This window comes from Cynoglossus semilaevis, chromosome 10 (genome assembly GCF_000523025.1).
Source record: "Cynoglossus semilaevis isolate Cse_v1.0 chromosome 10, Cse_v1.0, whole genome shotgun sequence".
Classification (NCBI taxonomy): domain Eukaryota; kingdom Metazoa; phylum Chordata; class Actinopteri; order Pleuronectiformes; family Cynoglossidae; genus Cynoglossus; species Cynoglossus semilaevis.
In genome coordinates this window covers 4732977-4758056 of record NC_024316.1, presented here as the reverse complement: position 1 = coordinate 4758056, position 25080 = coordinate 4732977, and the positions used below count along the sequence as shown (strand labels likewise).

General features: G+C 39.8%; 2 protein-coding genes across 2 annotated transcripts in view; both read right to left on the bottom strand.

Annotated features, from left to right (window-relative positions):
• The window catches only part of arfgef2 (ADP-ribosylation factor guanine nucleotide-exchange factor 2 (brefeldin A-inhibited)), a 31161-nt gene extending 23934 nt beyond the window's left edge, over positions 1-7227 (bottom strand). Inside the window, exons 1-5 of the mRNA XM_025059564.1 lie at positions 6534-7227; positions 3265-3295; positions 2710-2833; positions 1816-1962; positions 472-651 (exon numbers count right to left, since the gene is read on the bottom strand). Coding sequence (XP_024915332.1) covers positions 472-651; positions 1816-1962; positions 2710-2833; positions 3265-3295; positions 6534-6729 — 678 coding nt within the window. The 5' untranslated portion in view covers positions 6730-7227. The remainder of the gene's footprint in view (positions 1-471; positions 652-1815; positions 1963-2709; positions 2834-3264; positions 3296-6533) is intronic.
• Positions 7228-7506: 279 nt separating this feature from the next.
• On the bottom strand, positions 7507-24859 carry pard6b (par-6 partitioning defective 6 homolog beta (C. elegans)). Its single transcript, XM_008318293.3, has 3 exons — positions 24505-24859; positions 21601-21823; positions 7507-11512 (listed from the first exon to the last, which is right to left on the bottom strand). Exons 1-3 carry the CDS (start codon positions 24565-24567, stop codon positions 10578-10580), a joined length of 1221 nt encoding a protein of 406 aa, XP_008316515.1. The 5' UTR covers positions 24568-24859; the 3' UTR covers positions 7507-10577.
• Between the last annotated feature and the right edge of the window lie 221 nt (positions 24860-25080).

The following is a 25080-nucleotide window of genomic DNA, read 5'->3' as shown; positions in this document are numbered from 1 at the left end:
GACGGTGGGTTTGGGGAGCTGTGGACATTGGTGGTACTGAGGTCTGGAGTACTGGCTGCTGGAGATGGGGAGCCTGGAGCCTCAGGAGTGGGTGTCCGGTCGGACCAGGGGGAGCCCGCTCCCCGATTACCTGGTACTGGAGATGGGTTCTGCTGTGGTGGTCGCAGCCGGTCCTTCTCCTGCTCCTGAGCCTCCAGGATCTACGAAGGAGAAGATGTAGAGTAATAACTTGAATCCACCAACTCTATCAATTTTAAGCTTTAATTTTGCACATTTTGATTACATATGTTATTATTTCATATATGTTATAGTTGTTCCATATTACTGATATGGATTGATCACGATTAATCATGATTAATTACAGTACCAATTAAGCATGACTAATCATGATTAATCCAAAACTTCCTTGTGATTAATCATCTAAAACAGCATCATCTATTGACATGTCCAAGTCCAGAAATGAAGACCAACCGCCTGGTTCTCCACACGTGTGAAGATGACGTTGAGCATCTGCGTGAGCGTGGCTTTGGCTGTGGTCTGGTTGATAAGGTTGCGACTGGCCAGGTAGATGTTGTAGCAGGTCCTGACGGTGAGAAGAACCGTACCCTCGTGGATCTCTATATGTGGCGAGGTGACCGCGGTCAGCAGGGCCTGGTCAGAGAGACGGAGGGAGGGCAGCACTTCATACAGGGTTCGAATGCAAAAGGTATATCATTTGATTCCTTAGTTACTTTGCTATTAAAAAAAAAAACTTTCACCAAAACATTCATTTTGCAAAAGGTATATCATTTGATTCCTTATTCACCAAAAAAAAAACAACAACGTTGTCCGTGCATTGACTCATCGTTCTGCTATTGAAGTCAACGCTGTCACATTTACAGCCACGTGTCCCTCAGAGGTGAGCAGAGGACAGACTCACGTCAACGATCTGACCTCAAAATCTTTGGTCAACAGTGATAAATGTCAGTGATCCAGGTCAGTGGACCAGACTGTACACTGATCAGTCACTAGAAATTGTCAGCAAATAGGATGTGGGCGTCTATAATTGAGCATGAGCCACCGCGGCAGATTTGAGCAAAGTGTCATTTTTAAACCTAAATCAAAGTCAGATGAATTAAGAATTTGAAACTGTGTCAAAATATAAGTGTTTATAAAAGGCTGAATAAGTCTATTGATTTTACAGGACTTTTCTCAGCTTCTTTTCTTTCATAAATTAAAATATATCAGTACTAAAAGATAGAAAGAAGTAGTGATGGCTCGATCCCATACTCAAGATCGGAATCGGTCGGACGTTGGTAAAACAAAAAAACTAACTACAACTCGTCCGATCTGATGCCTGAGCCCAAATGCTTAACTTAACTTTGCGTAACATGCTGTAAACAGAGACATTTTTGCCTTGGCAGCCTGTGGTATCGGATTGATATCGGTAACGGCAGATACCGTATCGGACATGAAAAGGTTCTATCAAGCCATCCGTAGGAAGAAGCACAATGACTACCTTAGTGTGGAAGAAAAAAATGGTTTGAAAAGAGCTGAAAATGGATGTCCCGACTCAAGAGCAGATTCTGATACAAAAAAACCCCTCAAATAATCAGTGGAATGGAACATGTGCTGCCCGTCTGACGGACTTTCTGGCCAGATTAGGTTCAAAAATTTGGGTTGAAAGACCTGAGAGAAGTTCTCAGAGAACAGTCGCCGAATAAAAGCAGACTTTTATAACTAGATCTGGCCACAATCACAAAACCAGTGAAGACAATGACGTATCAAGTATCAAATATGATGACTGACAGTGGGATTTCAGACTTCAGACACTACCTTGATGATCTGTAGCTGGACCCCCTCGTCGGTCTGTGGACCCTGGAAACAGTTGCAGATGGTTTCCAGCAGTCGGTCGATCAGCCTTTTGCCCGGGGTTTTGCTGTCGGGGGCATTTCCCGTGATGTGTCCGTAAGCGATCAGCTTCTACGGTGGAGCAAAAGGAGCAGCAGTTAGAGCAGAACTCTTTGATTTAGCTTTAACATCTAGGCCAGCGGTCTCAAACACATGGCCCGCGGGCCAAAACCGTCCCATTAGAGAGCTCAATCCAGCCCTGCTTGATGAATTATTACTATTATAAATTATATATATTTATAATAGTAATTATGAAAAAGATACATTATATAATAGTGATATAACAAATGATAAAATATATAATACATTATATTTATTATTAGAATATTAACAAAAAAAAGAAACAAGATTTGTTTTTTTTCTGAAACCTTAAACCTTTTTGTTTGCACTTTTTTCATGCTGGATTGTATGTAAATAAGAGTCAAATATGTCCAGCCACAATATACAGTATATTCCATGTAATATTAATATTTTACTGAAATGAATGGGTGTGTACAAAATATATCATCCATGTGTATTTGTGATCATAAATTTGGCTTTATTTACTGTACAACATTCGCAGTAATTGGGGATTCTTCAAAGTAAATTCATGCAGGCAACCGTCAACGGTGTCTATGTGGAATGCGGATCCACTGTTCCCTGGACTTGTCCGACATGCAAAGCAGGTGCATCTAGATTTTTTTCCCTCCCCCCCCCAAAAACCACCACACCTCCAGGTGGGCCCGAGTGAATTAGTCATTAAGTGAAAGTGATCTGCTGGGTGTAACTGTGTGTGTGCGCGTGTGAGTGTGTGTGTGTGTGTGTGTGTGAATTACTAACCTGCAGACAGTCCAAAGAGGTGCTCACTATCCGAGGAGACTTGGACTGACAGGCCAGCTCAAAGGGCAGCACATATTTGTCAGCCTCGATGTAGTTGACCTTGGGAGTCACCACGGTGCCGTCCCTGCAGTGAGAGAAGAGGAAAAATGACTCGTGGCTCCACCAGAACCGCTTCACAGTAATCCACTAGAAAACACGCATAAATCAAGTTTGTGTGTGAACCCAGTTATCACCAATTATTATTAGGAATTTGAATCCTCGGCCGTTTACTGTTAAACTTTAGATAAGCGCCACTGCCTATCTTTTTGGGACAGCTTGGTGCGGCGACATCACCTAGAGAGCGACTGCACTTCTGCTGACATACGGTACAAATCAACAAGGTAGTAGTTTGGGAGAGTTAGTAAAAAGCAAGTCACAAATCTCCCAGACCAGCCATGATTTACTGCCTGCTACAAACCTGAGTTCACCATAACAATACAAGAACATTAATAACATTCAAAATTTCTATATTAATTTTTTAAACATTGAGGCTTGGAACAATATGAAAATACTCACTTTTGTTTTTCCAGTTCGGCCTTGATTTCATCTAGAAAGGACACAGGAGAATAAAAGTGAGCGTCTTAAATAAAACCTGCGGTATAAAAACATTAGTTTGTCCTTAAAATCCGACATCACATTTGTGATTTTTTTCCCCCTTTTTTTCAATGTAACACCTATGAATTTGTGATTTCAGCACAACAGCTGACTCCGATAACCTTTACTAAATCTTCTTATACCACGGGGCGACTCGTCGGAAAGACGCTAACTCAGGTCTGGGTTTGCACAGATCAACAGTGAACCACATTACAGAGCATTCCTAATAATGCAGCCGCTATTTCAGTGGAACATCATGGAGAAACAGCAGTTAAAATGTTACCTACAAACCTCAATCCTGGAAAACATGATATATATGTGTAAAAATGTAGTTAAACCTAAATCTGTAGACTGATTTTTAATTTTATTAAAAAGGAAAGGACAACAGCAGTGCTGTCATGGTTAGCACCGTGCAGCCCAGGTAGGTAGCTTGACCTGCTGTGGTCGTGTTGTGTTCTACTGGTGTCATGAATAATGACAGAGCGTCACGGTAGAACGCAGACAAACTCACAGACTCCATTGCAGTCCTTCCCTGCGGTTCAAAGACAAACTTTATGACCGAGTTCATTTCCGCCGTCTGCCTTGGAATAGCAGCTTAATGTAGCCGTACAGGTACGAGTTTGATTAAGGCCTGAGTGTCACACGCACACTGTAGCACAGATGTCGGCAAAATGATGAGTATACATACACCATAAAATGAGTTCTTATCAGGAAACCCTGTGGGCGAGCGTACATTTGAACATTTAATGTTTGAACTAATCCACCACTCTGACTGCAGGTCATTGTTTTATGATGGTGTAGAGGAGAATGCATGCATTAATGATGCAATAACTGCAATTCTGTATGTGCTATATTCTGACTATATATAGGGATGGATGGATGGATGGATGGATGGATGGATAGATGGCTAGATGGATGGATAGATAGATAGATTATTAGTACCATTCAGGCTATGACTGTGTACTAAACCTCAATAACATCAAGGCATTGTAATAGCATCAACTTAATATAAATGTTTCAAAGAATAAATCAATCATCAATTACAAAATGTATATTTATAATATAAAATAATAATACATAAATTATATTTATTTTACATATCCCAACAATGCACAGTACAAATTCAAATAAATAAAATAATATTAAAATTTAATTTAAAATTCTCACATCCACTTTTGGACACCTACTGGCCTGCTAAATGTTCTCTCTTGGACTACTACAACATAGTGTATTCAGCACAAGAGCAACTCCTAAAAGAGTAATATTTTCTCTGAAGGGCTTAGAACCAAATAATATATCCAAACAAAGATTGCTGAAGGTGGGGATTTCTGCGCTCTGCTCTGATTATAGATCTATCAATCTATCTGTTTGAACAGATTTTGTGAACGATGGACATTGAACAAGAACGGCTTTGAAACTGCTTGCTGTAACAGCAGCCTCCAAACTGCAGAGTACTTTTCCACAGAGCTTCTGTGCCACATAGGAACTGAAGCATGCTTTTACTGAGCATTTCCATAAGGTTTTACAGTATGTCTCTGGATACTTTGAGAGCCTCTCTGTAATTAATCACTTCAGTCTTTAGAATGAGAGCTTATCATGAAGACTGACCTCCAGTCAAACCCAAGCCAAAAAGCCAGATTTGTGAGTTGAAACTGCAGCATACCTGCCAGTATAAAATGACTTGTTGACAATGTGGGCGAGCCTACGTCTGTGATACTATTAAACACGGATACAGGGGAAAAAATGGAGATACATCCTTATCTCCCTATCAAGACACACGCTCAAGACATAGTGCAGGACTCTTCCCTTTGCAAAGTAAAAAAAAAAAAAAAAACAACAATGGGAGAAATAGTTTTCTATTGTAATCAGCACCATGTGTAAATAATTGCACAAGGATACAGACAAAACCTTTAAAAGTTTTTAAAGGACAAAAGCCACGACAAGTATTAAACTGAGACTATTTGGCACTGAAAGCTACAGTTACTGGGATATTTTACACTGAAATTGTGGTTTGTTTGTTTTTTTGGCTTAAGACCAAACCGCTGCATTTTTAGTCATCATACCACAGACAACCTAGTCGGCAGGAACAGAATGGCAAGAGAAAAGACAATGGTATTGTGAATTGAATTTACATGGAGTACAGTCAGATTCTGACCCCTGTTCTAATCTTAGACGGAACATGTATTTTCACGGTGGCTTACATCAGAGCACAACGCACAGTGACTTGCTTTCTCCTGACAAATCATTCAAATAATGACCACATGACATATGATTTAACTCTGACAATGAACATTTCCTGGGTAATCCATATGTTGGAAAACTGGCTTCGCTGCATCAAAACATTACAGAATGCGCTACATAACTCTAATGTAATTCAGTTGTCACTAAAACCCAACTCAGATTTGAATGCAAACCCGAATGCCCTCTGAAATGACAGCCACACAAACACGTGTCCTTTTCAATGGATCAATAACAGAAATTTGATATTTTAGTTGCCTCATATATATGTTAAATAAAATACCAGTTACACGAAAACACACAGGGTTCTATAAAATGGGACAAATCCTTCAACAAAATTCAAAGAAAACTGGTTTGATGTGTAAACAGTCTGATTGTTGTCCTGTCAGTGCGAGGCCTATAAGAACCATCCAGGCCACAGAGAACAGTCAGTGTACAGCTGTCACAGCAAACACCCCCAGAGCAGGAACCGGCTGTGTTGTCACATTAACTGCGTTACCACAGAAAAGTATAGTCACAGCTTGCCATCGTGATAATGGCAGAAGTTGTGAGACGCTATCCTGTCAGTCACTCAGCCTACGTGACTGAATGAAGCCTGACAGCGCTACGTTCAGCATGAGGATTGGTCTGTTCAGAAGGCTAACGAACCAGCTAATGTTAGCTAGCTAACTTTACGTGCCGACGTTGACAGTTGGCGACGCTGGTGCTATAACAAATCAGCGACAACATTATCTCCTTTTGCAGCACGGAACCCATTTTAATGCTAAAAACACACAGAAATTCCACGCAGCCAGCAAACGCCAAGCCTTCGATTGACACTAGATGCTAAAAAGCTAAAAGCTTAAGCTACTTAGCACTGTTAGCCTCCTCTGCGTTGACAAGTCAAACCAACGACACGATATGTTTTCACAATAACGCGTTTCGTATGTGTAAAGCAATAAAATTGAACGTACCGAGCGCCACCTGACAGGCTTTCCGTAGCTGACTGTGTTGATTCCTCTTCACCTCCTTGTCAGCGAGGATTTTCTCCAGTGCCCTGGACAGAAACATGCTCTTGGTTTTACACTTTTCTGTCTTTGCCTCTAAGGACTGCTGCTGCTGTTGCTGTTGTTGTGGCCACTCTAAGTATACTTGTTGATGTTTCTGCATCTCTCGCTCCTCTCTCAGGCCGTCATGTCCGGCCTGAGCCTGCTGTGGACCAACGAGCAGGTGACGGGTAAACGCTAAAAGCCCGGCGATCTGTGTCCAGTCAGTGTAGGCTCTACTGCTGCTACCTTAGCTCAGCGCCGCCATGTTGCCTACACGTCACAATGTCACATGATCCTCAGCTGTGTGTATTCGCATTGTGATACGTGTAATACACTCGAACACACAAACTTATTACTATAGATAGTTTTTATACGATATTTAAAACTACATTACGCATTAAAGTTCACGGTTATCGAGGGACCGGGGTAAAGCGGTAACTACGGCATTACCTCGATAATCGTCAGCGAAACAAAGAGCGAGAACTTTGATGGCGGAAGCATCATATGCAGCGCAAGCTGGGAAATGATGCATTTATTAAAATGTCCTGCAGATGGCAATAAAGAACTATAAGAACGTATACGTGTACGTGTCTTCAAACTTTTAAAAAAATTACCGCCCCCTGCTGGCTTCCAGAAAGATCGTTGACTCAATTAAAAAAAATCATCATTTAAATACAAGGCCTTCCGACGTCACAATGGTATTCACAATTATCTGTTAATATATTTGTAAGACAGGAGTATGCCCTTGTGTGTTCAGCAGAATATTTAGAGGCTGAATTCCTCGACTGCCTAAACTTGCAAACGACATGACAATGGCATCACCTCACTAATATGAGGATTTAAACATCATAAAACATTTTAAATCTTAATTCCCGTTTGGACATGACAGACAACAGAGTATTGCTACACATTAGTTTATTTCATCCACCTCCTTAAATCAGACATTTGTGTACATCTATCTAATGGTACATTTTTATTTGAAATTTAAAACATTTCCATTAAATGTGATAGAAATTTACACCATATATAAGAAAATACTGACAATCTTTATTATAAATCTATACCAAATGATTTATCTGTAGCAAGAAAAAGAAAAAAAATACAATGTTTAATCACTTAAAGAAAAAAAAGAACAGACAAAGGGGGAAAAGAAGTAGTCTCTTTTGAATTTGTGCTGATACAAGTGTTTTTCTCCCACAAAAATAAGAATGATAATTCACAGTATGGAAAAAATAAATCATATTTTTACAAGTTCATGTCTCTCAGAGATCTTCCCACTGCTTTAGCTTCAGCAGTAAAAACACAATCTGTCAGGAATTTATATCGGTCGTACCATGAAAACATAAAAATAATGTGTATGGACAACAATATGCAGACTCATGACTAGAGAATAAATAACAAATGCCGCTGAGTTACAATCTCAGTGTCCTGTTGTAAAGTTAGAGACAAACAAAATAAATACATACCTAAAGGCCATTCTTGATGAAAAAAAAGAAGCCTGAAGGACTGAAATAAAGATAGTATGTTCATCACATGGTTTGAAATACAGTGGTGTGTGTACTTTGTTTTTACATGAACTGTAGTGTGGTTCCAGTCACAAATATTTTACACAAGGTTTAACAGATGCTGAAAAAACTTAGAAGGAGTTAATCTCAGTCCGTGTATGGAGTCAGACGAACATGAGCTTTTAGTTCCACTTTCATGATGACTTTTCCAACTAACCATCAGGGTGTTCTAGCACATGTAGAATGCAAAAAAAAAAATATAAGAACTAGTCGAGTCACCTCCTGATGGTCCACTGCCACCTTTGGTCTACTCGCAGGGTTTGACAGATTGTAAATGTGAATGGCTAGCTTACTCTCTCATAATCAGTCCTTAATATGGATATGGGCTCATCAGACATTACTGAAGATGACAGTACATCCTGACCAACTAGGCTTAGGTGGGCAGTAATGCTAATTATCGCTGCTGAAATAGAAAAGTTTAAAAAAAAAATCAATAGCAACATTACTGCAGCTCTAGAGAGGCAGAAAAAAAGCAGCATGTAATGCATTTGCACTTTAACTGTTTAGGAACCTGCTGAATTAACTGGAACTTTGTTCTGATGTGAGACAGTTGCCTTCTGGTTTACAAAGTTCTGGTTGACTAATGAGAATGTATGCATTTCCTGCAGTTTTAAACTTGTAATGTCTTTGTTTTTTAGAGTTTGTTATGGTCCCTCTCCATATGTGATCTTTTGAATTCATCTTTTTTCACTCATGATGACCTCAGCGTTCATATAGTCACCAGTTTGACAGTGTATGTCATTTAAACACCACTCAAATGTCCTTAACTGTTCTGGAAGTCGTGGTCTATATAAGATGACTAGCAAAAAATAAGATTTGAAAATCAAATGATTAACTTAAGCAACAGATGTCATGGTCCAGAGACAAAGAGGAAAACATACAAAGAAACACAACGAGGGAGAAATCAAAGTCACATTTTGTCATTTGTTAGACACAGCAGGGAAAAGAAACCCTTGTCATGGAGAGAAAGCACAGTGTGCTCTGTACAAGAGACATGCAACTCCCAGTTGGTCAGATATGACTCTACATGTTCAAGCCGTCACCCATTACATACAAGTATTGCTGTATTAAGGACGATACACAAAGAAATAAATTAAAATTACGTCTTAAATCACAGGCCTGCCATTTAAGGGATTCCTTTTTTAAAAGTACAAGTTTAATCAGAGAGAATGAATTTTAAAAAAAAATCAAATCTTCAGTCAGTCAGTCATTTACAGTGGAAAACAGCATCTGGTCCAAAAAAAAAACACAAATACAAAGAGCCCAGTGTTCATTAACAAGGGTTGTTCTTTTCTTTCTTTCTTTTTTTTTTAGAAAAAGTTCTTATTGAGGATGTATTTTTCACCTGTTGTATCAGACTGTGTGGAAAGAGTCATAAATGTTGACCTTTACCACCACATCACCAAAAAGGATTCATTGATTTTGTCAGGCGTACAAGTACCACAATTACACTTAACCGAGGTTATTTGGTTCATCACTGTCCTCTAGCGGTAGCTAAGTGTTAGAACTGCATTTTAAACAGAAGTGTTTTTAGTGGTTGCACTCTGAATAAGGTCCATCTGCCAGTCAAAAACATCTAAGATTTACAAAAAAATGATCATGATAGTCTATATTATTAAAATTTTAATTGGGTATCTCAAGTTGTTGACAGGCAACTCTGTCAATGTCAATGGGGGAAAATTGCATACATCTAGTTTATAAAAAGGGGAAGGTAAAGAAGGATAGAAACTATGCTGAAGCGATATCCACACAATTAGATCTTTACTCAATATTGTAATTGTTTTCCCCCTATATCTAGAAGAGTCTCTATAATCATTATTACTCATTTAAGGTGTTGTAGGATACAATATTTTGTGTAAAATCCAAAGCCAATTAATGACAAAAATGACAGATAAGGCACAAAAACAGTTCGGGCCTGTGCTTCAGACACTGCTTTACTGTATTTTCTTCTATAGGGAATTTCTGTTTATGGGAATAGTAACTGAGAACTGAGCTCTTCAGGACAAGGCCAATTAAAATTCTATGTTTTTTTTTACTTAACAAAACATGTGTAGGGCTTCTTGAACAGCTACATCCTTATAATTGATGTGTCTTAAATAAAACGGGGTGGATATCACCCGTGGCACACATGTAAATGAATTGGCATGAACGGCTGCAGTGTACACGGGTATATCACATGTAAGTTAAAAAACATGAAGCTGTCATTATTTTAAAAGTGAACAGGCACATCCTTGTGCTTGTCAGGTACAGAGTCACAATAATATGGAGCACAAAAGATGAATTTCACGTCAATTAAACTGCTGCTGCTCCATGACTCTGTTGGTGTTTTTGTTTCTGTATTTGTTTGTGTTGGTATCTGTGTGATTGATAAAGTCACAGTTGTGTGTTTTGATTCCAGTGTTGTCTACAGTGTTATAACAGTACCGTCCTCCTCCAGGTTCCGCCTCTCCAAGGGTCTGTCCAGAGATGGAGTTGTGTTAGTGTTGTTGACGTAGCTCAGTGATCCATTGCTTCCGTCAACAGCCAGGGTCCCGTTGGTGTCGATGGAATGGGTGGAGGTGGAGTTGGAGATGGTGGTGTTAGAGGTGGTGCGGAGGTTAAGATGGGGCTCGTACCTGGGCGGAGGAGGCATGCTGTATTGGGAGGACAAGCGTCTGACTGGATCAGCCTCCCCTCCCACTTCGATCACCAAGTCCTCCTCCTCCTCATCACTATCCAACTCGTCAACTGGGAAGTTCTGGATGATGTGCGTGGGCATAGAGGCTGCGATGCCACTGCCGTGTGAGTAGCCGTAGTAGCTGGCACCACTATCTGAAGAACGACCCGAACTTCCAGATGCTGCCCCTCCTCCGCTGCGCACCACGTTGTTCCGCTGGTTTGCTGGCTTCACAGTGATGATGAGGTTGTGGCTGTTGGCGATCATCATGTCCGTCACTTGGTCCAAGGACTTCCCACCAACCTCAATACCATTCACCTCCAGAACCTCATCGTTAACGGCTAGCAGACCAGTGCTCTCTGCGAGACCACCAGGAACCATGCGAGAGATAAAAATACCTGGAACCTTCTCCAGGCCCTGCGGAGTGACCCGTACACTGGAGCCATCACGGATGTAGAAGCCGAGAGGTTTCTCCTGGCCATGCTTATACAGACGGACCCGTCGGTGCGACTCGGGGAGAATGTCCACGTCGATGATGGAGGACACAGGTCGGAAGTCTTTGGGCAGGCTAATGATGACGGGAGGTTTTTTCCTGTTGGCGTCAGGCCTTAATAGAACAGCAGAGAGTACCGTGTTCTTCTTCCTGGTCAGAGTGTCAGTTCCAAATGTGTAATCAGCTTCTTCTGCAAAATAAAATACACAAAGCGGTTAGAAAAAATACAGAAGGAAGACAAAAGCAGGAAGAATAATAAAGGAAGTTGGTTATTTGTTACACCTTGCTTGACTAGATATTGTTATTCAGGTTGACATTATAAAGCATCACGTAGATCCAGGAGAATCAGTAAAAAAAAAAAACTTAGCCTTAGGCATCACTGCAGGCAGTCTGTGTTTAACACAGACAGGATGCTGATCCCTGCAGTTTCCCTCAGGTTAAACAGGTGCGACACCACACACACACACACACAGACTTGGTGGAATACACACTCCTTCATCCATGCTCTGATCCAGTGCTGTACACAAATTAGTCTCCAGATGCCAAACATGGCCTGGCAGAGTTGCCGACGTATGCGTTTAAAGAGCCACTAGTGTCACTGATGTCAGTGAAGCTCACAGTTTAAATATTTTTGCAATTAACTTCTATAGATGAAAATAATACATTCTTCAATAAATGTGAAAAATACAAATTTTGGTCAGGTTAAAAAAAAACAACCTGAACACTGACACGACATTTTGTATCTAACAATTAACCAATATTAAGTAAAATTCCAATTTTCTATTTCTTCAGTATGAAAAGTACTCTCAAAGTTCAAAACCACAGCTTTAAAACAGAGAAAATGTAATCTGAAAATATTTCCAGCATTTCTGCTCACTATATTGTTATACTGTAATACCAGAACAAGGCTGCACTGTATTGGGAGGCAAAACCGGACCTTGGCTCTGAAGTAGATAACCAGTATAATATAAGCTAATCATTAACATGTCTGTCTGTGTTTGGTGCTCTCGACTTGATCAACATCAGCGTCTGTCTGTATCTGATGTTATTTTTTTTGTTTAAAAATGTTTAATGTTTTACGCCTGTGTTACATTTTAGGCATAAGTGATCTATAAATGGAGCTCTGGTGTGATTGCGTGTTATTTCCCCTAAACTGTGTGTTGTACGGGCAGAATATCCACTCAGCCTGGCTTCTTTCTGACAGGTACCACCCCACCACTCTTCCTCTATCCCTGGAAACCAAAACAAAGGATCAATTGTCCAGAGAAAGAGCGACAGTCTCACATTGCAGTTCCCATGAGGCACGAGTATGGTGTGTACACATTTGCCACATCTTTGCCAGCATTAACCTTGATCTGAAGCCAAAAATGCAAAAAAAAACAAAAAACAAAAAACCTGGTTGGAGTAGTGTAGCCTCACAGGACTGTATCAGATCCAAAGATGAATTTCAACACCGGAACCGTCGAGAACATTTTTATCACAGTGAACATAGACACAACTACAAAGACGAGCGGTGAGTGCACACAGGTGGATAGCACACGTGCATGCACACACACACACACACACACACACACATACCTCCTTCCATCAACCAACACAAGGGCTGCGGTGCAATCATGCATAGAAGGTAAGTAACCCGGCACGTCCCATTTCACTCTTCCATGACTTCGTTTCATCTAATGCATCCCTCTATCTGAGCCATATGAAAGGCCAGATCACACAACAGAGACAGTTGAGAAAGAAAGAATGTCACAGTCCCTGAAGGCCACTCATGGACACAGAGACACACACACACAGAAACACAGATTTAAAAACATACAAGTTCACACAGCTACTTAGGTTTCCTTCAAAAAGAGTCAATCCAAATATATTCACAGATCTAAAAAGTTAGATTTTATCAGTAAATGCCTGCTTTTAGCACTTCTGTCTGGTAAGAATTTTCTTTCTTATGCCCTTATTAAAGCACAGACGACAATCCAAATACACAGTTGACCTCCAGTGGCACACAAAACAACATTCTCAGACTAGCTGAAACTACCTAAAAGCCCATCACATCATGAAACATGTTGGTACACAAACACAAGCAATCACACCGAGGTTCCTTGTTTAAACATTTTAAACATATCAGTGTCTCCAAGATGTAGTTCCAGTTGTCCGTGTCTTATTCCTTTGTCTAAATCCTTTGTACAAATTTACCTTAAAGGTAAATCTGACAAACCAGGATTCAAGTATTTAGAAAATCTAGTGGATCTCACCCCAAATTGAAAGATCAACGATGCTTCTGTAGTCTTTCTGTTATAGCCATATGTAGAATTAGTGATGCATAGTTAAACTCCTATACTATATCCCCCAGCTCAAAACAATGAAAATAGACAATCTACTGTTTTCATAATGTAAGTAAACCAGCAAAAATATTTCAAGGTTAAACTCTTGTATACAAAAAACAAACGTGCCTGTGCGTGTCCTCAAGTCTGACCTCAACTGCACTATGGGAACATGGCATAGAAAGCACAGCATGCATGTTTGTGGTCCACCTTAGCAAATGGTCAGCACACCGAGGTGGTTTTGAAACGATGAGGGTTAGTTATGAATGTCAACATGTAGGGTCGAGATAGCAGTCATTATTCAGGCAATCTGACCTCAGCAGAGCAGCAGGACAGAGACATCTGCTGCTGAGCCTCTGATTAACACAGCAAAAAGGCCTCGTGTTTTGTGATGATGTCTACATTTTTCACTCCTCTCGGTGAACTCATGCTGTTGTCGCGTAAGCTTCAGGCTGGGGAGAACCTGAGTTATGCAGCTGGTTTTGCTAATGATTGATTAACTCCACCAAGGTATGACGTAGACAGGCAGTTGAAACTCACAGAATTAGATATGTAATTATCACATGGCTGTTGTCTAATCTCAACATTAAGGGACACATTTGTGATTCATGTGGAAATCACACGTACACGTCTTTTCCTCAGTCATACTGACCAGGCGTCTTCATAACCAACCTGACTGGAATTAGATAATGAATTCAATTGTTTAGAAATAGAGACTTTATTTTCTAAAACATAAGCCTAGTTTAATGACAGAACATTTTTTTCTGACAATGTTTTCTTCTTTGTTTAAAAACAAAAATGGATACATTTTGCGTAATTTAACATCAGAGTACTGATGCCTGTAATAAAGTACAATGGTGTCTTTATTTTCTTTACACGCAGCATAAATGCTTGTTCAACCCTGCACTCATATTGTTTAGTCAATGTTCAAGTCCTTTACCTCTAAATCAAATTGGTGTGCAGCGCTGGCATCGTCAGGAGAAAATGACATAAGAGCAACACACATAATATATGTATATGTATATACGTAATATGTCATATAAGACGTCTTGCTGACTCCTTCCTCTCATATGTAAAGATCTAATGTCCTTGCGCCGACTTTCAGGAATTGGTCGTACAGAGTACACTCGTGTGCCCTTTTCCTCACACACCCTGTATGTTTGCACTTTGGCCATGGACTTTGGCTTTCAAACGGCCCAGATAATGGTTTACAGTGTGAGAAATGAACAAGCATTCAGAGCAGGCCACAAAAGACACTGTCATTATAATGTCTGTACACAAACTATTTTACTGAGAAGAGGGACTTGCAGTTAATATTTTCTCTAAAAGTTTACTTAATAGGCCTAACCTATGAAGAGACAAAAATGTACTTGTAACTTTTTTCAGTATCTTTATTACCACTTGTTCCCTTTATGTTACAATAAAACAATTATGATTACACAGAATGACGAGGCTGTGAATTTCCTTTTGTGTAATACAATGACCCTCTCAGGGAAAAAAATGACACCAACAACCTATGACTTCCTGGTACATGTTCCTGAACCTGTGTGAGGGAAACCTGATGCACTGGGTGACACAACATGATCCAGACAGATCGTTGTAACAAGGATAGTACTAGTACTACTGTGGCTTTTTATTCAGTAAAGATCTTACGTACTATTCGCTGTGTTAAATAAACTAACTAAATTAACTAACTTGTAACTCACATGATGTGTAATGTAAATTGTTATGTAGCACCAGGGAATATACATCAACTGCAGACATAAGGGCAGCAAGACAGCTGATTGTTTAAGGTAAACAACCTAGGGGCAAAGTGCTGTGAGCAGAAGATCATGGACTCTTTCTCCAGCTGTGACAACTTCTTGTCTGTCTTTCTCTTACTCTCTTACACCACTTCCTGCCCATGGTTTTTTTCTTTTTTTCAACTGTTAATGAATTATCAACAACTCATTATTAACCTGGAAAATATCATCCATTCACAACACCATTGCAAGAAAATAGTTCAGGAGTACTTCATCCAGGTGGGATGGGACAGGAGACGAGCAGCTGAAGGGTGTTGGGTTCTGGAAACAGTCAGTTTTGTTGACGACAGCCCTGGATGTTCACTACACTGTCGGTGCCATAGTGTTCCTGACACAGAACCATATATGAGGGGGAGCACATTTTGTGTGTGTGTGTGTGTGTGTGCATGCATGCATCAGTGTGAGTGTGTGTATTTGCATCTATCTACCTGCCAGTTCACACCTGTGCAGAAGTGAAAAATGAGGGTGACGGGAGTAAAACAAATTCCAGTAAGTACAACAACCTCAAGAAAATCAGTGAAAAAGCAGGCAGTAATTAAGTAATACTTTTCAAAGGAGTACATTCCCGCAGGGTTACTATTCCTGGTGTGGAGAGCATAGCTCCCTGGCACAGCCCAGATAAAGTGCCTCTTTGCTGCTGATAAGAGAATAGAGTCGAAGGAGTGAGGTCAAAGGGAGAGTGCACTAAGAGGAAAAACAGTATCAACACAGCAGGAGAGCTGACAGTATAACAACACCAATGACGTTTGTTAAGCTGCAGAGGCAAAGCTGATGCTGAGATAAAAAAACTAATGAGGAGAAGAGTGAACATTGATGAATTACTCTTTAAATGCATAATTAAAAAGGCCCAGCCTGTTTCCTAGTCTCTTTATGAATACTATATTAGTGCCATTATTCCTGCTCCATTATTCCATTTTTGTACAGGGCACTCCGCTCAAAAGAAGAACATCTTTAAATGGCTAAGATGTTTTTTTTTTTTAGTGTGTCTGTATTCCAAGTATAGTACTTCCATTACATTTACTAGAAAGTGACATAAACCAATGCCAAGGTTATACACTCTCTGCCTATCTGCACTTACACACGCTACTTCTGCCTGTACATTTTTGCCTCTCATCTCCGCAGTAAGAACCATTTCCATCAATGTATTTTGTGCTGACACAGGCACATTTCTCTTTCCTATGCATCTCTGCTCCCCTCCCTCAGCACTCTTCTGCGTCCTCCCATCTGCCTCACACTCAAATCTATTCTTTGTTGGTTCTGGTCCATCACTCAGCCTGAGCCATTTCGGTATCTCAATCTCAGTCTGTCCTTTTTGGTCATGCAGATGCCTGCTAAATTTTAAGCCCCCCTTATATGAACTGTTCCCTCTCTGGTCATGTTTTTAGAAGAATAAAAAAGTCTAGAATTTATGAAAACTCGAGTTTGTCTAGAACACTAACTAGATTTGAATTTGTCCCTCATGAGAGTGTAAAGCTTATTGATTCTGTTGCATCAGAAACATAACAATTCAGTCTGGGTAGTAAGCTGGTAAATACCGAGTTTATTGAAGATACATTTGTACTGAAAAATATTTTCAAAGTAAACAGACGGCGTACGGTTGCAGAATTAAAGCAACAGTGTTTTGGAGTGGCATGTCAATGCCTGCCTGTTCGTGGCTCGCCAAGGTAAGCAAGATGGAATGATGTGCTGGAGATTCATCAGAGATAACGGCAGCACACCATGCAGTATTTGTTACATTCTTCCTCTGCATAAACATATCAACCCATTCCAGTGGAGCAGTGATCACTTTCTAAAGCTATTATTGTTAATAAAATGCTGCATTCAGATAAATATTTAAATCAGTCTGGACTAGCAGCACCACACCTGGACATGTGACAGCCTGCATTAAGTCTTATCAATTCCCTTTTTACAGGTTTGAGCTAACCACACCTTCCACTTTCCATTGTTTTCAACATTCTTTGATTCAGGTCCTTCTTTCACCCTCCATTATCTGTCGCTACTCTGTACCTCTATACCCTAACCCAGCGAGCTGATCCAGTCTGGTCCAATCTTCCAACCAGACTTGATCAGAGGTTGGCCACATTCCATTCAAAATGTAAACCTCCCTCCCTAGTTCTCGCTCTCACCCACCCTTCTGTGTTTGGGCCTCATTCTGCATTCCTCAATCACTAATACTGTTCTCTCCCCCTCTCTCCCTGTCTATCTCTCTTTCTCTGTCTCTCTCTTTCTTCTTGCCTTCCTTTCACACTTACACTACTCCCTCTCTCCATCTCTAATTACATGCCTGGTCAGAACAAAGCTTGTACATCACTCCCTCTTTATTACTGTTTACTATCTCTGTCTTACATCCTCCCATCTTTTATTAAGCTAAACAAACAACTCCTCCTTCACACATTCCTCCTGTAGTGGTCTGATCATATCAATCGTTCACTCATTACATGCATCGTCTCAGGGAAGTCATGGCTTATTGTCCTATTGCCATGCTTGTTGTCCTAAATGATTAGATAAATAAAAGCCGTTCTGGCTTCTCTTCATCAGCATACATCTATCAGCATACAGACTATCTTCCACCTGTTGCTACTGAGAACAGAGGACGTGTTCAGAATGAAGAAGTGAGAATTAAAGTTTTGTGCTCACAAGTGCTTACCTGATGTTTCATTTTGTTTTGGTCTGCACCTATAGTTTATAATTAAAATAACAATAATAGAAAAGCCTATATTGTCCAACATTACAACCAAATTGTAAAATTGGTCAAACTGTCCCTTTAACAGACTTTGTACAGTGCAGAGTTTATCTCAGTGTGAACCTGCTCCGCTGCTTGCTTTGCTGGGCGGGTAGGCTCTGTGTACACTGCCTTCTCTTCGGCCCTGTGACTCATGCAGCTGGTGACTAATTACAAAGACAGTCCCTGCTGGAATATGTAAATACAGCCATTCAGGCCCTCACTCCCCATACCTTTACCCTCCCTCGGTGGGTGAAACAATGTGAGCAACTAGCAACGTCATGTAAGTAACCCACACCTCGAGAGGGAAAAACAGCACAAAAAGCAGATACCAACAAAGGGATATCTCAGTGGAAACGGTGCCGTGTATGTGTTTAAACATGAATTTCTGGATGACTGATACAGGTAAACACGGAATACTGGTCCAAGTATAATTTCCTCCTGATCTTCACAGGTGAAACCAATCAAACATAAAGTTGGGCGTGTCTATAACTCTCGGATCATCACATCTGCTTTCACTCTGATCATTCTTCTGAATGGTACACAGGCCAAAACACAACAACAACAAAAAGTTATAAAGAGGAAACAATTTGTTTTATGGATAGGTGGATAGGAATAATATAACCAAAACAAACTGCAACCCTGTTGGACAGATCTGCGAATATTTGTGGCTGTTCTGTTCTGCCAGTGCAGCAGATAAATCTGACATGCCTCTAAATCAACAATATTAAACAACAGCACCTGCAGACTATATCCAAAACTTAAGTGCAAGTCCAGCTTTGTACTGTAACACACACCAACCCTAACAAAAGGCATTCTGCGTTATATTGGCAGTCTGTCAAAATGAAAAGATTAATCAAAAACACTTCTTCCACAGGATGAAAAAATAGTCTCTCCCTTTTTTAGTTTTTCTTTTCATTCAGTGGGAATGAGGACAAACATGGCTCCCACCCAGGAAATCAACACTGCAGCAATAATGTTAGCATAAACTCCAATCAGCTGTACTGTTAGCTCAACACCCAGGTAATCATGATAATTACTCATAATTTACTTTAGGTACACATCATCATGAAGCCAATGCTAAATGTCCCGAGAGCAAGAGTCTTAGAATTTTTAAACCATAATAAGACATTAATAGCCCTAAGGGATAGCACTCTGAAATAAAAACAGGGAAATGCCTAGATGAAGTTGTCTACATGAGGGTATTTTTAAGGATCCTATCATAATGTATAAAGTTGCTATATGGGACATTGTTTATCAATGATACAAAACCTTTTAGTGAGTCACTTGTCTTTATCTGTGACAGGTGACTAATAATCACCTGTATAGTTTCCACTGATGTCAGGTCAACAGAAACTGTGTTAATCATTAAGTCACAAGTCACGAACACAGCAACCGACGGTTCATGAGCCTCCTGTATCTGTTGATTTAATATTGTCAGTGATCATTTTCATGGACGTACATTTGAGCATCAAAACCACTATGATGACAATGAAGCTGAGGGAAGGCAGTGCAAACAAAACACTTGTGCTTTCAAGACTGGTGATCCAGCTCCCATCATGCTCTGCAGTGCTTCCAATCAGCCTTAAAGAGACCTTAGGCTTGTTAATTCACCTACAAACAGGACTCTCCAGAGCTGCCCTGACAACCAGCAAACAGTGAACACCCCACCGCCAGCTCAAAAGCCCTATACAAAATGTTCAAAAATAGATGCCCAGAGGCTAGCTGCTAATATGTTACTGTGTGTGGCAAAGCGATTGTAAGACAGACTGGCAGTGACAGGGTCCACACAGGCTCAAACCCTTGTGCTATTTTTGCAGCAGTGAACAATGACACATTAATGGCTCGTCAGCAACGCAGCGCTGATACAAAAGCAACAACAATGCGGCCCTTATTTAAGACTCAGACCACAACAATGCACTGACACTCACTGTTGAACATCCATCCCTCTGTCCATCCTCCAAAGTAACTGCACACCAAAAATTGTTTAAACCCACGAGGCGACTATCAATGGACAGAAAACCATGTGAATAAAATGTCATTCCACCAACATTATCCAAGATAAACGACATAAGTGGATGTAATTTTGTAAAAAATCCATCTAGATAAAAAAAAAACAGTATCTAAGTAAGCAAATTTGGTATAAAAGAGTGTCACATGCGCATGTTTTCATTGTGTGTGTGTGAAGGAGCAAGTCATGTATTGGAATATGAACTGCATTTTCTAATCATTTAGAAATCATTTATTTTAATTGATCACTGTAGTGCTAAGTTCACACAGACAGGAATCAAACCACTGACCTCACCCTAAGGCAACAAAACCAGCTACGAAGTGTTATGCTAACCTGTGAATTAAGAAGATAAAAAAATAAATGACAAACCAATACTATTATTGTTTAAAACCACTGTTTTTTTCCCATTTTCTAAATATTTGCACCATGTGCTCAGAGTTAATTTCCAGTAAAGTTCTACGCAATACACCTGTATTGCGAAACCAGGGTTCAAACATTAGGGCGCTGTGGCCACATGAGTGTTTCTGTGTTTTTATCTTAAAGTTGCTGCATGACCAATGTCGGACGCCTGCATGCCAGTGTTTTTGTTTAGCTTTTTTTTTCCTGTGTGTGTGAGCAGCAGTGAGCACAGCATGGGGGCTAATGCCTGGAGCATGTAATTGAAACATGGTCCCACACAGCGCTACACAGTGACCCCCACTAATCTCCTTCTGACAAAGTAGCTTAGCTTCTATAGGGTCATATGGCTCAGTAAGGCAGCTTAAACAACAGCGGAGCCAGCGCACAGTCCGACCTGCACCGACTGACAGACCCCCCAGGGTCCTACTAGCATTCAACATGTCGTACACTAGTTAAGATTCACTTTGGAAAAAGGGGAAGAAATAAAATGCTGTAGCCATTTGTATTCTCTTACAAACAGGCTTAAGCAGTCACTAATTAAGACACCAAAACACATACTCCCTGTCCAGAGTGTGTTATTATAGGGACAATGGTAATGAGACAATAAAATGTTAGTAAGTAGAAGAGAAATAGTATGAATTTTATGAGATCATAAATTCGAGACCTGTCAACATCAACATCAACATCAAATCACTGAAAAGCCATCCCTTAAAATAAATTTCACATAACAAGAAATCTTTACTATTTCCTGACCTGCAGTACTCTTTATTTGTAGTTTAGCAACGCTAAACAAAAAGGTCAGTGAGGTCAGTAAGGGGTTTTGTGAGTGGCTTGTGTGAATGCTTGATTATGTTTTGTTTTGAGATACATAAAATACAAAAAGTGGGACAAAAAGAAAAAACATCTACGTATTATTATCTATTGTTTAAAGTAAACACACAACAGTTTATCAGGTCAGAAAGAAAGACGATCTCATCTAAAACTTGGGCTCTTTGTTCAAGCACCTTCTTGTTTTCTTACCTTTCCTCTGCAGAAACAGCCTAAGCAGAGGGCTGGCTGTGGAGATGGCCTTGTGATAGTTGTCATCATTGTTTATGGGCAGCAGGTCGCCGTGCACGTCGGCGTAGCCCACCAATAGATCCACATTGGGGATGCGGTGCACGTGCTGCAGGAGACCGTAAAACTCATCAAATCGGCCCGGCTTCGAACGATCCAGTGAGAAGCGACGAAACTCGGCACCAAACTGGCAACAGAACAGACATGGGTGTTGAAGGGAAGGCATGCACAACACTACATACAACATATTATACTACATATGGCCGTGTTGGGTAGACAGGTGATAAATAGACAACACATTAGGCCATGGCCAGGTTCCTTTTTCCATGATCTATAGTTGATGACCTGAATGAATGAAAGAAACGAAACAACATCCCAATTGGTGGAGCTGTTGATGTGGAGTGCTAAGTGTTGTGGTTACTGTTGCCTAGGCATTGGCAACAGATTATGTGCCATTATAATCCAACACTAATCAGATTATTAATTGGATTTTAATAAATATAGGCACAGGATACAGGACAGCTGTGAGCCTATGGCTGGGGAATAACTTCAGTTTTAGGCTAAAACATTTTAACTGACATTGAACTGAAAGCCCTACGTAGTATCAGAAACACAATTTCTTTGTAACAATGGCTTTGCACTTGGTTGACAGTGGTGAAATACTGTAAAGGTATAGAAAGTGTGTCACTCAGCTTCCAGACTATGACAAGAAGTGGCAATGTTTGGTAACTGTGTAGTTTGCTTTCAAATGTCTACCCAGGAGGTGTCAAAATGTTAAATCTAAAAAAAACTTAACTCCGGTAAATTATAAATAGAACTCTCTGAATTTAAATGACACGTGACCTACTCTGTGCTAGTCAAGGTACAAACAAATGAGGCGACAGCATTTGTGTCAATATATAATTATTCCCCAAGCAGAGCCCAAGGCCAGTTCTTTTACTTTGTCATCCGGCAGAAGTAGGGTAATAGGTCGCCTGCTTTAGGGTACTCGTCACCTGCATGCACACAATTTTATGACATTCAGGAATAGCACAATAGTAGAAAAATAAGCCTAATCAAACAACACCTTGTTGTTCAAAACTGAGCTTTAATAATCGGTATATTGCTGACTATGTAAAATTAATACAAGAACAAGGTCTCTATCATTGCAAGTCATTTAGTAGCTTGTGATTAACACCTAAAAGCTCTGATGTTTATGTACTAGAATGTGCTTTTACATTTGATCCACTGACAAATGGCTTCTTATCCAGTCTATCAACTCTGTCTGCATCTATATATATATATACATCTATCTATTTTTTTAAAAATAACACTTTTCCTAAATATTTAGTCACAATATTTCATCTGCAGTCTCGGAAAAGGTGAACAAATACAGGAATGTTCCTAATTAAATATTTGTTTTTCAAATACTATATTTGTGTGTATAGTATACAAATACAACACTAGAAAACATTCCAAGCAATGTATGGATTATTTCAACCAATTGCAAAAACGGATAATTATCTGCTCTTTTTGGCCGATTCACAATAATCCATAATAATATTTTTAATTTAAGAAATACTAATCTTCTTACGGAATTTTGTTTCTGTTAAACTGAGGATAACAAATGCTGTCATGTAGCTGTGACAAGACAATTGTTTCTGTTAAACTGAGGATAACAAACGCTGTCATGTAGCTGTGACAAGACATGACAAATGACATTATTTATTAACACTAGTCAAGTTTGATTACCTCAAAAGATAATGAATCTGCTCTCAGTAGAATGACATATGCAGCCCAAACAGACTGAATGCTTTTTGCTCAATGTTGAAACCTTGTTGCATTTACTGCGTAAACTATTGACTTAAACTACCTTATAATGCAATATAAATAAAACACATTATTGACCAGTAATCTATCGGCAACCAAAAGTATCATGCACCTCTAATTTTAAGTGGTGAGTTTTATATTTTGTGTGCATACCTAAGCTACACTCCAAAAAATAATTAAAAGATAATATAGGTCACAAAAAGCTAGGAGTTGGTTAAAAACCAAACCAAACCTAACCAGAAAAGAGCATAAAAAAGCTACATATAGAAAAATGAGCAAAGACTAACTACATGTTATACTAAGATCGACGAGGAGAAATATTCAAAATTTTATTCAAATTCAAAATGAAAGGACAACTATCTCCCACCCAAGTTAAGCCAGATCCAGCTGAAAAGTTGCTAGTATAATAGACAAAATACTAATGGTTGGGTCAGCAAAAGTATAATATTAATAAAATTAGTATAAATATAATAAAAAAAGGTTAAAAGTTTGTTGTATATATATATAAAACGGAGACGACAAATAAATGCCAGACAAAAACTAGCAAAATGATAGCTAGAATTACCCTTAACTAATATCTTAAATATATTTCAGGTTACATTAATACACGTGAGACTAAAATATCTTTAAAATAATAATTAATTTATGAAGACTAAGGAAGTTAAACGTCTACCAAAATACGTATATGATACTGATAAAAGAGCGCGAGGGGAGGAGGAGGCGGAAGTGACTGTGACAGGTGTCAGTTGTTCACTTCAGCCATCAGCTGATAACCTCCGACAACAAACTTTAGTGTTAAACTAATCGATTCTACACTCAACAGTGAAACATTTTGATAAACAATAACTACGACGGGCTAATATTTTTAACTACTAAAAAAAAACAGCCCCTGTTTGCGCCTGATATTTTGTGTGTATGTCGGTAAAATAGTTCGACATCATAACCTGCTACCAGGCTAATTAGCAGCTAATTAAAATGTAGTCAGAAAAACATTCACGGAGTGAGTAAGGACCGACTTTAAAGTTAGACAAAAATAATGAACAAAGTTTCTATGCACACCTTGCTCTTCACCTCCACAGAACTCAGTGAACGGCTGCTCGCCACCCGGTGGTTTTTGTTCATGTTTGGCCGGAGCACTTGTCACGCAGCCGCCGCACGTCCAAAAGGGCGAATACACGGCTTTATTTCTTCATGAACACGGAGTGTCCCGGGGCTCTTCGCACGGCTTCTGTTCTCTCAGCTCCTCTTCTTTTTCCCCTTCTCCAAGAATCGACCACTGTCCTCCCAGCTCAGCTCAGCTCAACTTCTTTGCTCTCATAGTTACCGAGTTACCAACGCGGCAGCTACGACACAACACAGACTGACGAACATGGAGCGTCTGTGCTTTCACCTCTGACAACGAGTCTACCTCTGAGACTTACAGTAATGTTCCCGGAGAGGTGAGACGCCAGCCTTCAAAATAAACTCCACTGCTTTTCCTATAATCCTTTGCAAAATAAAAGCCTCGTTTAATGTAATTCATTGCAAATAAATACTTCTTCCTGTTAAGCAGCGAATTCAATTGCTGTGTATTTTAGAACACACCACAAACGATCTTCGATATATCTGTTAAATGTACGTTTTAAATCTTTTAGA

Coding starts and splice junctions, on each gene's coding strand:
- pard6b (XM_008318293.3), bottom strand. CDS start 24,567: ATGAACAAAAACCACCGGGTGGCGAGCAGCCGTTCACTGAGTTCTGTG. Junction 21,824..24,504: donor CTGTGGAGGTGAAGAGCAAG/GTGTGCATAGAA, acceptor TTCTGTTGCCAG/TTTGGTGCCGAGTTTCGTCG. Junction 11,513..21,600: donor GCTGTTTCTGCAGAGGAAAG/GTAAGAAAACAA, acceptor TTTATTTTGCAG/AAGAAGCTGATTACACATTT.